Below are 14,094 nucleotides of genomic sequence, written 5' to 3' on the forward strand. Positions count from 1 at the left end.
TCCACCCTCCCCTTGCCTTCAAAATTGCCCTTTAAGGACATGAAGCAGTGAGCATCTCCTGCCACGTGTCCAGGCTGGAATAAGAATCTCAGCTTTTTCCACTTCACAGCAGCAATATCATGCAAAACATACCATTCCCCTCCAGTGTGGTTGCTTTTGCAAGAGAGTTTGATAAGGAAGCTGAGTAAAATGGCAGAGGAATCGAGTTTGATAAGGAAACTGAGTAAAATGGCAGAGGAATCATGCAGATACCAAGTGGGAGTTTCAGAGCTGTGGCTTCAGCTCCTGCTGGTAAACAAAGCCTCCCATAATGGGTGCTATGGCTCTGTGCCCTGGCAGTGATCAGAGAGGACCACAGTGATGGGCACCCTCAGCTGTCCTTAGGAAAATGGAGCTGCTGCTTAAAATGTAAAATGGGAATTAAGGGCTTTTTGGTAGTAGTGGATTTTTGGTTTTGTTTGGGTTTTTTGTATATTTTTTGTTTGTTTGTTTTGTTTTTCAGTATCTCTGAGTCTTGCTCTCATACCATGGCCTTTTGTAGCACCACAATTGTAGGTTCTTCCACAAGAAGCTGCCAAAAGGGAGGGTCTGAGGGAAGCTCTGGCTTCTCTGGTGACTTTTGGTGGTACATGAGCAAGGAGTTGATTTATTCAATGTTCCATCTGACAGGTCTGCACTGTAATGTTGCTTTTAGAAGTGCTTAGCTCCAAGTGACTAGATATCTCCATTAATGGGCAGTTATTTCTTCTTGCAAAGACTATTTGAGGGAAGATAGACAGAGATGAAAACCCTAAGGAAGAAGTTGTGCATCTCCCCCCCTGCAGAGAGCACCTGAGGGCAGCCAGCACCATGAAAAGGAAGATGTTTCAGTATAGCTGGTATGGAATGCTTGCAGCAGGGGTGCTCAAAGGCCCTACCCCTCTTTTGGGTGTTAGGAGCATCCCATCCCTTGCCCAGAACCTCAGCTCCAAGCAGTCACCCCTTCTGGCTTCTAGGAACGGATTTACTTTCTGAAATTTTAGCTGAAAGAGAGGCCCTGGCTGGCAGTGGTTGATAAATCACATCTACCTGATAAAAGTATTCACCAAGGAGGTCAGGCTCCTTGGCTGCAAAATCCTTTCTGTCTGGGGAGTTCAAATCCTCCCTGGCTAGAAGAGACCTGCATCCCAGGCTCCTTGGAGGGGCCTCAGCTCCTCTGCTTGGCAGCAGATCAGTGTCCTCACCCTGCAAGGGTCAGGAACAGGAGCAGAACATGCTAGGGCTGTGCAAAACACTTTGTTAGCCTGAAGGGGACTGTGTTTGGGTGGGAATTTGAGACTTCCAGTTGCCAGGCTCTTCCACTTTCTAACAATACAACAACTTACAGGCTGTGCAAAGCACGTCCCTGTGGCATTTCTTGCTCTCCAATGGACATTTTAAAAGACTGACAGCTGTGTCTGCCTCTTGGGAGGAGCCAGCTCTCTCCTGGCATGTTCAGCAGCCCTCAGGGAGGAAGAATTGCACCTTGCTTTGCAGTACAGGTTCATAGTCCCACAGTCAGGAGTAATATTTACAGTAATGTAGAGCCAAGGCTTCATCTTTAGCAGCTTACCCTCACTAAAGGTAATTTCTTTCCCTACAGACTTGCTGTGGAGTTTGGACATTTCAAGTCTGAGAGGGAGCAGTTGCTGTGAAAGCAGAAGAGCTTGCCAGGTTGTAAGATGAGGACTGCAGGGCTGGGGGAAAAGGTCTGGATTAGGTAGCATCACCACTACCCCCAAGCTCAATGAGTCAGTAGTTGAGACAGATCCCCTACTTCTGATAGGGAAAGGAAAAAGAAGGCAGCAGAGACATTCCTGGTTTTTTTTTCCAAAGACTTTTATTAATAAACACCTGGAACATAAGAGTTACTACAAGCCTTAATTTACATGGAAGTACTGATTTACTCTGCCTCAGCTTTCCCAACTATCTAAATGTCAGCCCCACTGTTGTCTTTCTTCCCTCCTGTCTCCCTACCTCATTCTCCTGCCTAGTGCCATGCCTACAATCCATATATGCAATACCAAAGCCATTTCAATGAGCACCACTCCATCTACAAGAGTTCCTAAACTAACACAGCTCTGTTGTAGCCCAGGTGCTTAGCTAGAGTTCCCCTGGGCCAGGCAAAGAGGCTCCTGAACACTACTGCTGTATGATTTCAAGTCAGATGCAGGATCACCAAATTCTCTCAATAAATAAATTTTATCTTCTAGCAGGTTCCAGTGTAGCTTTAGGTTCTGAAGGTAAATAAGATAAAAGTCTTTCAACGTGAGATTGGCCCTTCACTGAAACAGCAAGATTGACAAGACTACAAATTGAAACCATTTATAAAATTTAATACTTGAAGCAGAGGAGGAAATACTCCCTGGTTAGGTGTGTGCTTTGGTGGAAAACACAGGAGAGACACAGGGAACAGTGTGTACATAACTCACATGTTGTCTGTGTGTAGTAGACACATGCACTCACCTGGAAAAGGGATTTGGATTCCTGTGTGATGGAGGACAGCAAGGCTCTTATTTCCTCACCTGCTCTTACTGCAGGGGGCTTTCCTTGCACTGTGCTATTGTCTATTCACTTTTAGTGAAATTGTTGTCTCAAGTCATAAAAATGTAGCATGAGCTTAGATTTGTTCATTTCTAAACTGCATTAAACTTGCTTTGTATTGCAACAGTCAAAGATTTAAGAGAATCTCACTGAGTAGTTGAGCCTTGTTCCCTTTGGTACTTGCATATGCTTAACATGAAATAAATAAAATCAGCAAGCTGTCAGGGCAAGTTGTTTTAAAAACACGAGTGTTTTGGTTTAAATACTAAGGCCTCCATATTCATAAGAGGATTAAAACTTTGAACACAGGGGTTAGTGAAAGGATAAAGCTAATTTGCCTTCCAGTATTCAAAACCTCACACAGCAAGAACATGATGAAGAGAACACTGGCTCCTTTCTTCCTCCCTTGGAGGCCCCAGATTACCAAGTGTTAACTCCAAACAAGTGCCCGACATAAGGTTTAGTCAACAGTATTTCCTCATCCTTCAGTAGCTTCCAGCCTCAAAAGTTTTCTCTAAAACAGAACAGTGGTGAGTTAAGACACTGCAATACCAGCTGGCATCCCAACACATTACAGCAGTCTGTCAGGGTCTTGGTTAAAACTAAAGTCACACACCAGAGATAGGTGATCAGAAGGGTAATTGAAGGATGGCAGCCTGTTGGGCCCTATTTGCTCTTCAGTCAGCAAGCCCAGGGCTGAGTTCACGTTCAAGGCGTGCTGGGAATACCAGATATAATCCAGCGTGTGCCGGCACTCTCCGGAGGGCCGGATCTTCCACGTGGTGTACGGGGGCTCTGACTGCCCATCGGGGCTCAGCAGCTTGTAGGCGCTGTTTAAGTTGAGGCTGGAGTTGGAAAACTCCCTGTAGACCTCCTCGGTTGGCTCTGCATTGAAATCCCCACAGATGATCAGCGGGATCTTCGCCCCCTGGGTAATAGTCTTGAGGTTCTGGAGAAGATCGCAGCCCTGAGCGGAGCGGAAACTCTCCCAGCCGGTGCGGGCTTTGAGGTGGGTGACAGCAATGCAGAAAAGTCTCCCGGTTTCGTTGCACTTCAGTGTCTGAGCGATGGCCACTTGGTTGGTTTTCAGCTTCCTGGCAGTCAGGCGGATGTTGGCACTGTTGATGAGCTCGAAGCGCGCTCTGAGGAAGAACAAGGCGCAGCCGTCAGGCCCGTTGTTCCTCTCCACATCCAGGCAAGGCGACCACGGCTTTGGGAAGAAAGTCCCCTGGTAGCCAAGTCTGCTGAGGAGTGGCTCAAAGGTGTCGAAGTAGTGGTCGACTTCTTGCAGGCATAAAATGTCAGGCTTGTAGGCCAGGATTTCCTCCAGGATGAGGCACTTCCTCTCCTCCCACTTCAGAGCTTCCATGGGGCACTGCACAAAGTTGTCTTTGCCTTCTCCAAGAGCTGAAATGAGCAGGGAAGGCGAGAAGGGAGGGGAAAAAAAAGGCAAAAGAGGAGTTACAGATTGCTAAAAGAGGCTGCCTGCCTTCAGGTTTTGCAGAGGAGCCAAATGCAGACTGCAGCCCTCTCTGCCACCCTGCTCCAGGCTGTAGGGGGGAGCAGCACGAGGCTTTGACAACACCGCTTGCTTTCTCTGCACAACGTGTGCAGGTGAAGGGTTTTTCAGGGAGCAGCTGCTGACTTTAAGGGACAGGTTTGCTAATGGGTGCTGGAACTCCTCCTCAAAGCACTCAAGCATCTAAAAAAAAAGTCTGCTTTACAGATCCAAGTTAAAGACTTCTTCCCCCTTCTTCCCAGAAGTTAACTATGTTGGCAAGTGCTTCCACATGTGGCTTAGGCCTAAGAAAAAGGGCAGTGGGATAGGAGTGACTTGAATGTTAAGGCAGTCCCTATGTGGGGGTTTTAAGATGAGGTTGTCACATAAGTCAGCTTACAGCCTTGGTTTTGGCATCTGAGAAAAAAGTTAGTAAAAATTGTTCTGAAGAATTATGAATTCCCGTAATGAATCTGAATCCCTGTATAGCTCAGTTGTGCCTCACATAACCCCCCCTCTCTCTCCTCCTTTTGCCCTGCCAGTCCCATGAATGCCTGATTACATAGACACAGTTGCATTTAGAGATTTTTTCTGCTGTGTTTGATCACAAGGTCACACCCTGAGCTCCTACCTTGGGCAAGGATGTTCCACTGCATGACCCGAATGGGGCGGTGGTTACTGGCAGTGTTTTTCTTCAGATCCACAAAGTCCCTCTGAAACCGGGGTGGCCGTTTCTGCAGAACCATCTGACATTCCTCCAGCAAATCCTTGGGATCTATGGGATCCAGCCGTGCAGAGTCCTGCTGCTCCAGGCAGTCCTGGTGCTGGGACACAGCACCGCTGCTCAGCGTCTTGGCGAGCGCGCTGTAAAGCCGGCTGGTGCTGTTTCCCATGGAACACACTGCAAAGGAAGAAATGGTGTTAGAGATGCCCACTGGTCCTTCAGCTGAGGTAAAACATGCAGGATGCAGCAATAAGGTTCGTTTTGTCCACAGTCTCGAAATGTTTTTCTCATTACTGAGGGCTGCTAACCCTCTGCAGCTCGCCTGTGGTCCGGTTTAACACAGTGTGCAGGTGTCTTCTGAAGAAAGAAAGGAGTCTTGCATCCTGTACAGCAGAATGGAATTAAATTCTGCATGTGTGGTAGGAAACTGTACATTTTTGCTCCTCACAGAGCAGACAGCCTGGCAGGCAGACATACCTGCTCTTTATTTCATGTGCAGAACTTCTGTCTAAGGGAGAGGGCACTCTGCAAGGCCTGGTACCCTCTGCCTATCACAAGCAGGGTGGCTCATTCCCTCAGGCTAATATTTCATAGGAACTTCTGATCACAGGAGAACAGAGGGGCCAGATCCTTCTTCTGGCCCAGACCTCAGGATGGGGAGTGGAGCATGTGCCTATACTCCTTCCCCTCACCCTCCTTTTTCCCTCCAGCTCCTTACTCCTTCATGCTCTGCCCCAGCTTGGCAGCTTCCAGCACACCCTGTGGTCCCACAGCCCTCCCCAGTGACCTCCTGCTCCATCAGCAATCCTAAGTACATCTCCCTGCAAATAAGCAGCTGTCCCCCAGGTCTCCCTGCTCACAGCCCTGTTGTCTTTTGTCCCCCCATCCCAGTCACAGTTGCCACACAAGTGCATGTGTCCCCACTCTGGTTTGTCCTCTTGGCTACAGCCCTCCAGGCAGCCCATGGGAACACAGTGCTGTAAAATACCTCCTCCCAGTTCCCAGGAGCTCAACCCAGTGCCACCATGCAGCTGGGAATGCCCTGAGGCTGACTGTCAGTGTTCAGGGCTTTAGAAGGTAGCAGAGTCCTCAGTATTCCTAAACCTTTCCACAGAAAACCCTTGGCACAGCCATGTGTGTCCCAAGACCTCTCAACACTTCCTCAGGGTTTGTTCTCAAGTGCCACCCTTGCCCCAGCACTTGGACAGAAGCTGTACTTGCACTTTTCCAGACTTGGTATCATGCCTGGACACTTGGCTTCCCTTCAAACAGGGGCAGGAAAAGCAGCACTTGAACCACAGCAGCTTGCCCAAGAGACCATGCTGACCACATTTCCTTGCTGTCTCAACTTCCTGACACTGGATGCATTTTGCTGAGGTTGTCTTGAGCAAAAGAACTTCAGAGTCACGTTGCTGTTAGCCCACAGTGGTTTTAAAGCAAGTTTATTTGTACCTTTGAGTTGCTTCAAATGGAAGAGTTGCTATCTCATGCTCACATCTTTTATCAGATTTGGGGTGCTACCCAACACAGTTGCATGTTTTTTTTGCTAGCCTGAATTACAGCATCACTAATCCTGAGAGCTGGTGACAGACACAGTGACAAGCCTGGCCAGAGGGGAAGGCAGGAAGATGGAAGCCCTCACAGCTCAGTAAACAGGTTTAGAAGAAGCAAAAAAGAAAACTCTGCAGCAGCAGCATCATGTCCTTGCCTTTAGGAAAATGGGTACTTTTAAAAAGATACTAAAAATTGCTTGCTTTAACAGGTTTTGTACGTGTAAACCATTGGAATAGTGTCTCTTAACAGTTCTAAGGAAGTCAGAAATTGGGAATTGACATTGGATGCAGGACATCTCTTCCCACATCCATCCTTTTAGGTTAAAGTCCCATGAGTTCTTCAAACTGGGATGTGAGCTTGGCTTCACAAGCATGAATGCCTTTCTATGGGAGCTGTGGTTAATGTGTTCCAGTTTCTGCACTCTTCTTTAATTAACAATTCTTGTCGAGAAGCCAAGTACAGAAGTACAGCTTAAGCAGAAGAAATGCCATTTCACAGGGAGAGAGGTGGGCCCAGACATGAAATCCCTAAGCAGGACTCTGACATGGCTGGGAGGGGGTGAGGAGCAGGAACAAAAGTGTGTTCTGGTTCCAGGTTACACACTACCAGAGCTGCCAGGCAGCCACAGAGAAGTCAACAGAGCTTTTAACAAAAGCACCACAGGGAGCTCCTCTCCTGGTTTTAGGGTAGGTACAAGCCATGTGAAGTGCTGCAGCTGGGAGGGAAGTACAGAGTGTTTTCTGCTCCCTCAGGAATGCTGTCAGCAGCTGAGTCCAGCCCAGCCCTACATCCCACACAGCTCTGCCCCAAAATGCACACACCAAATGCCCTCCCCTCCTGGCACAGCACTGGGCAAGTGGTGGGAGTCCCAGATGGAGGCAGAGCCTTCAGCACAGATGAACACAGGGCTCTCCAGATGAATAAGGGGGAGTTATTCTGCTCCAAAAAGCCCTTAGCAAAGAGTCTGGGCTGCTCATTGCCCAAGAGGAATCAGAGGAAGGACCTTGAAAGGGACAAACTCAGTGCAATGCATCTGCAGTCAAAAGTCCACCCTGAAGCCCTGCACTGCCAACACCTCTTACAGCAGGATGAAGTCTAAGTTCAGCCATGTACCTGCCAAGCTGCAAACAAAGTGAGAGTCCTGTCTAAATATGACTGTCCCTGGGGTCACAGGCTATCTGGCTCTTCATGGGGAGTCAGGCACGGCCAAACCCCCAAGTGGCATGGCCACTGCTCCACTGCAGCACAGCTCTGACAGCTTTAAAAGTCAGGAACATCTCAGGAAGGAAAAAACTTCTTTTGAGAGCCCAGGGAAGGTTGGGTGGAAGAGGGCTTGTGCTGTAAATCAAACATTTTCAGGCCCACCATAGGTGGCTTGGGAGACCTTGGCTGCCAGGGGAAGACTCCAGCTCAAGAAGACTGATGAACTGCAAAGTTCTTCATCCCCCAAGTGCTGAAACAGTCACAGCACAATCATTTTGCAGAACAGGAACAGGGGACCAGACCTGCAACCTGAACACTGAAACTCCAAACACAAAATCCATGTGTTATGTTTGCAATGCATAAATAACATGCCTGTGGCAGCAAGGCAACAAGGTCACTGTTCCCAGATCTTTACCATCCAAGTTAAATGACCTATAACTTGCAAATATTATACCTGCTGTCAGCACTGTGACTCCAAGGTTCTGGTGTACACAGAGGAACAGGCAGAATCCTAAAGTGCAAAACTCAGCACTTTAGCATTGGGTGGTGAACATGGACACGATTCTCCTGATGCCATGTTGCAATAGGGGATGCCTATTGCAGGCACCCAGGCATTGCAGGGGATCAGCAACCACTATTAAGGTGCTTTAAATAGCAGTAATAGTAATAATAATAATAATAATAATCCTTCCTCTGCAAGGCTGGTGCCTCAGCACAGCAGGGGAAAACTAGAACAGTTCATTAGCCTTCAGGAGAACAGAGTGCAAAGTTCAAGGTTTCTTGTGTCCTCCAGCAAAAGCACAGAAGAGATTAACTTCCAGGATCCCAGGCAACAGGCAGTCAATTACTTTATTTTAAGGACTTTGCTTCAAAGACAAGGGCTGCAACATGCAGGGGGGTCTCAGAGACAGGGCCTTTCCCTTTTGGGTTAAGTTGCCCAACAATCTGGTTGCCCTTCCTTTCATCTCCTACCTCCCAGCACTGCTTTTGACTGACACCTTGCCCACCCCAGGGATTTGGCTGCCAGGTGAATGGATCCACCAGACCTCCAGCCCCTCTGCAGCTGTATCAGCCTCCACAGCCAACAGCAGACAGAGGTGTCTTCCCTGCAACCCCATTTCTAGGAAAAACTTGGCAGACACCATCCCCATATGACAAACCTGATGCTACAGGGTATCATACTACAGGCATCTTGTTTGGGCCAGGAAGGGGACTGCAGCTCGAGGCCACCTGCACTCCAAGTTCAAATCCTGATTTTGGCACCTAGGACAGTCCTACCCCACCAGTCCTACCCTCATACAGGGATCCAGAGGGCTTGGCACAGCAAGGGGGATGCTGCCTGGTCAACAGGTAACACCAGAAAGAGGGGGGAACCTCAAATTCCTGTGTACCCAAATAATACACAAAAAATCCCTTTTCCTCATGAGGGCTCTAATCATGAGCTCTCCTCTCCCAGCTTCCTGGCACATATGCTCCTCTTCCCTGGAGCTCTCTGGAGGCATCCTGGCCTGGTTCAGAAGGAGGAACAGAAGCCCCCTATCCCAGCCTGGTTTGTAGCCTCCTCCTGTACCAACACCAGCAGGGAACAACCACAGACACTTCAGCCCAACCTCAGTGTGGTTCTCCTGGATGCCAGGTGAGTAATGCAGCCTCAGACATTGCACGAAGGTTGTTGGACACATCACCTTGCCCACCAGCCTGGAGCAAAGGCAGCCACTCCCCAGCTTTCCCGGGAGCCTTTCTTCCTGGTGTGCATTCCCAGACGGAGCCAAGCTGCCGGGTTTGGGCTGGATCTGGGAGCAGAGTTCTGCCCGGGATGTCACCACCCCGCTGCAGGGCAGTGGGGAGGGAACACGGCCCATGCCAAGGTGCTGTCCTCACATGGACTCTGGGCAGGCACAGGGACACGCAGGACCTTGCACGCTTTCCAAATCTCATTTAGGGAAGGAGGAGCAGGGTGTAAGCACCGATACTCGAGGGCACAGCCAAGCTGCAGCTCCGTGGCTCAGCACTGCCTCCTCTGCCTGCCCAGGGCAAGCGGGGCTTCTCCCTCCCTCAAGTAAAACCCACTGGGAGCCCAGCACCAAGCGAGTTACCCCACCAGGGAGTTACCCCACGAGTGTTTCGGTGTATTCCCCGCAGCCGGCAGAACAAACCCCATCGCCCGGCCCAAAACCCCTCTGCATCACAGACCGGGTTGGCTTTGTCGCTGGATGTCACTTGCTCACCCTTAGCGACCAAAACCCGCGGTTACCGCCTTAAAATGAAAAGCTCAGTTGGGTTTTCGAGGAAACCGGGGAGGGGGGGGGGGGATCTGGGAGCGAGAGTCCCGATGCTTTTTTCCCGACCACCCCTGTACCTGCACCCCATCCCTACCCTCCCGGTACCCACCTGTGCGGGGCGGCGCCCCCGGGGCGGGCGGGCGGCCCACCGCCGGTACCGGTACCGGTGCTGCCCGCGGTGCGGAGAGGCCGAGGGGCCGGGGCAGGCGAGGGGCGGCGGCGGGGGCGCAGCAAAGGGCGGGCAGCGCCGAGCAGAGGCAGCGTGCGGGGCTCTGGTACATGCTCCCGACAGGACGGAGCGGGACGGACGCGGATCCGATCGAACCAACACCTACGGGGACCGCCCGGCGGCGGCCCTTATACGGGCGGCGGTGGCGGCGGTGCCCGGTACATCCGGCACCTACCACCGGCACTCAGGAGGGGAGAGGAAGGGAGCGGGGGGACGAATCGGGCGGGTTGGGGGCCGGACACACCGCATCCACCGCCGGCACCGAGCCCGTTCCGCGGGGACCGGCGGGGCGGTGTTTCCTGCCGGAGCTCCGCGCCTCTCGCTACCGGCACCTCCCGCTACCGGCACCTCCCGGCGTCGCTCCGTGAATTCCTCCCCCCCTGTTCCCCAGAGTGGTCTCGCCCGGCGTAGTTTTCCCTCCGGTGACGTCAGCAAAGGGTGCGTGGTGTTCCCACGGACGTCACGGTGCGGGGGTTGGCGGATTCGTCACCTCCTCCCATCCCCTCAGTGCATCCATCCCCTCCGTGCATCCATCCCCTCCGTGCATCCATCCCCTCCGTGCATCCATCCCCTCCGTCCATCCCCTCCTCCTTCCATCCTCTCCATCCATCCCCTCCGCTATCCCCTCCGTCTGTCCATCCCCTCCATCCTTTCATCCCCTGCATCCATCCCCTCCTCCTTCCATCCTCTCCATCCATCCCCTCCTTCCATCCCCTCCTTCCATCCTCTCCGTCCATCCCCCAGCTTGGGGCTGGTTCAGCAGTGGGGGGGGGGGGGGGCAGCAAGTCCCCAAAACTCCGGGTGATGTTGGAGTGACGCCTAATAATGACCCTAATAATGAGGTCTCTGACCGCGGGGGGTTCCCAGCCCCTTTCCTGTGAGGCTGGTGAGACACTGGAACAGGTTGTCCAGGGAAGTTGTGGCTGCCCCCTTCCTTGATGTGTTGAACGGTTGGTCTCTTTTCCCAGGCAACTCTCAGCAAGACAAGAGGGCACGGGGTGAAGTTGTGCCAGGGAAGGTTTAGGTTGGATATTACAAAGAATTTCTTTACAGAGAGGGTGCTCAGCCATTGGAATGGGCTGCCCAGGGAAGGGGTGGATTCTCCATCCCTGGAGATATTAAAAAGAGACTGGATGTGGCACTCAGTGCCATGGGCTGGGAACCACAGGGGGAGTGGATCAAGGGTTGGACGTGATGATCTCTTCCATCCCAGCCAGTTCTATGATTCTATGATTCTAAGGGCAGGTGGGATGGGGCTCTGAGCAGCCGGGTTTAGTGGGAGGTGTCCCTGCCCATGCAGGGGGGTTGGGACTAGAGGTTCTTCCAAGCCAAACTGTTCTGTGAGAGAACACAGCAGTGGCCTGAGAGAGAGGTGATGCAAGTGCTGTTGCATTGTCTGCCAAACACCCCTGACAGGTGACAGGCTGGGTTGACAGAGAAGCTGCTGGCTGACTGACGTGGTGGTTCTGCTCAGGAGAGGAGGCAGCTGGGTCTGTCTTGGGGTTCTGTGTCCTCAGGTCCTGCCAGGTGGCTGTTGATGATAAGGTGCATCTTAGCTTCTTCGTTCTGATGGCTGAGGTACATCTTAGCCCCCCCATTCTGATGGTTAAGGTACCTCTTAGCCTCTTTCTGATGGCTAAGGAGCATCTTATCCCCTTCATTCTGATGGCTGAGGAGCATCTTATCCTCTTCATTCTGATAATTAAGGTACATCTTAACCTCTACTTTGAGTTCCCCATGGGGAACCAAATCCTTTGCCCTCAGAGTGGGCGCCTTCTCCCCCCTGCTACCCCTCTTCACCTCCTGCTCCAGACGTTTTTGGGGAGCTGCTGACAGCCCAGAGAGCTCAGTGGTTGTTAAGTAAATCATGACTGGGAGGTATGATGAGTTTATTGTTCAGTTTGTTACTCTGATGATTCCAGTAGCTGGGTTCAGGCCAAACCACCTCCTCATGAGAGCTACAAGAGGGAGGAAGGGGGAAAAGTTTCCTGCTCCCTGTTGTAATGAATGTGTTTTTCTCTCCTGTTTTTTGGGGGGTTGGCTTTCCTAGGCTGTGTGTAACCAAGCCAACGTGACAATAATTGAAGGCTTTATTGAAAGAAACAAAAGTTACTGATGATGTGTTAAGCTTATTTTCCACATCCACCGCTTTGTTCCTGGGATTTGGGAAGGATGATGATTTAGTTCCAAAATATGAATCAGTGTTTGGTTAGGAGTGACTCAAATGTCCTAATAGTTGGCTATGGAAAACAAAATCCTTCTGAAAATACACAAAGGATGCAATTAATTTTAGGTACATGGGACTTCAAGAAAAGAAAGAACTCAGTTTCTTTGGGAAGCAATCTTGGCTTTCCCGTGCTTATCTGGCTGATGGTTTCACTGTCTGCAAACAGTGAGCAAAGGGGCCAGGACAGAGTTTGTTTAGACTGTGAGAAATGCTCTTTTCTCATTTTTTTGACCTGTTCTTAACCTGGGGATGCTGAATCCTGGTTAGTGGACAGACCCAAGGCCATGTAAATCCCAGGCTTTGTGGGACTAAAGCTTTTCCAGTGACTTCCACACACTTTGCTTGCTTGGGATTAACAACGTGCTGAGGATAATGATCTTTCCACCTTTTTGGTCAGGCAGCTACTCCCAACCCATCATCCCTGTGTCAGGAAAGCTCTTGTGCTGCCTTTGGTACTGCTGCCCTAACACTGTAGCATCTTCAGCTCAAAATCATCATGATCTGAAAGTGAACTATGATCCTGGGGGGGATGGACAGTAATAAGTGAAATATCACAGTGGATTGACAGAAAAAAAGCCTCTGGCAATTGGCTTCTGTGCAGCATGGATGGTTGTGAGTGCCATGGTTTCTAACTTCATGATGCACACACATCCCAGCACCTTCTCACTTCACCCTCGAGTGAAGCCATTGCCTGGGAGGTTTTTTTCAGCTTTAAAGTCTCTCACTCCCTTACTCCCTCTTCCCCCTAGGAGGGCAGTGGGGAATAACAGAGAGCATCTGTCTAAAAACTGGGACACCCTGCTGTGTCCTCAGGAGCCCTTCACCTCCCCACCATCCCTCTGCTTTCAGGCATCGCTGATCCCCTGTGTCTTAACTTGGTTTGGGGCACCTGGGAAGAACTTGGGAACCAGGAATGGGTGGCAGTGCTGAGTTCACAGTTGGACTAGGTGATCTTAAAGCTTATTTTCAACTAGAATGATTCTATGATTTTATCTTGGTGGGTTTGAGGAGGCTGCCCCAAAGCAGGTTCCCCTGAGGTGGCAGCAGGGCAGGGGATGGATGTGTAAATCAGGAGTGTTGCCATAGATAGCTGAGGTAGCTTTCAAAAGCACTCAGTTCTGGTTTCTCAAGCATTTTGGTGACTGAGGTATCTCCAAAAGTGGAGCTTTGCCCCTTTAAGGCAATATCTGTGAGAAATGAGTAGCAGTGGGGCTGGGCAGCAGATGGTGAAGTCTTCCACGCAGCTGAGGAGGAGAGAGGGAACGATGGTGACACTGTTGACATCTTGTTAAATAAGCATGCGTGACACTTCATCTCAGACACTGATACACACCACAGTGTGGGTGCTTAAACTGAGTTCTGCACAGTTACAAGTGGGTGTCTGCCTAAGAGGTGTCTGTCTGTTGAATCAAAATTCCCAAGGCTTCTACAAAATGGCACCCAGCCTTTGGCTTGGCTTGCTCAGTAACTCTCTGAGCCTGCTTTCTGACAAAATTTTTTGAAATAACTATTTGTGCTCTGAAGATCTTTTACCTTCTTGGGACAAAACCATTTTAATTTCCTGTTATAATGCTAGAGACATGGAAGGGAAGTGGTGTGTGGGTAGCTCTCCTTAGTGGCATTGCAGCCACTTGTGCTTCTGAGCCCACCTGTAGATGAGGAAGGAAAGGATAATTCATTCCCATTTAGCACACAGGGTAAAGGATTCCCACTCAATCCTTACTTTGTCTGTCAAGAGACTGGAATGGGCCCTTTGTCCATCGAGGATGCCAGTGTGACCATCAGTATTTTGGTGGTAGCTTCTGAACAGCTATC

At 50.5% G+C, this 14,094-nt stretch overlaps 1 protein-coding gene across 1 annotated transcript; it reads right to left on the reverse strand.

The window, feature by feature from the left end:
- Positions 1-1,839: 1,839 nt before the first annotated feature.
- Positions 1,840-10,209, reverse strand: NOCT (nocturnin). The gene is made up of 3 exons (XM_071753797.1): positions 9,933-10,209; positions 4,692-4,961; positions 1,840-3,969 (listed from the first exon to the last, which is right to left on the reverse strand). The coding sequence occupies exons 1-3, from the start codon at positions 10,102-10,104 to the stop codon at positions 3,134-3,136; spliced, it is 1,278 nt and encodes a 425-aa protein (XP_071609898.1). The 5' UTR covers positions 10,105-10,209; the 3' UTR covers positions 1,840-3,133.
- Between the last annotated feature and the right edge of the window lie 3,885 nt (positions 10,210-14,094).

The sequence above is a fragment of the Heliangelus exortis genome, chromosome 10 (genome assembly GCF_036169615.1).
Source record: "Heliangelus exortis chromosome 10, bHelExo1.hap1, whole genome shotgun sequence".
Taxonomy (NCBI): domain Eukaryota; kingdom Metazoa; phylum Chordata; class Aves; order Apodiformes; family Trochilidae; genus Heliangelus; species Heliangelus exortis.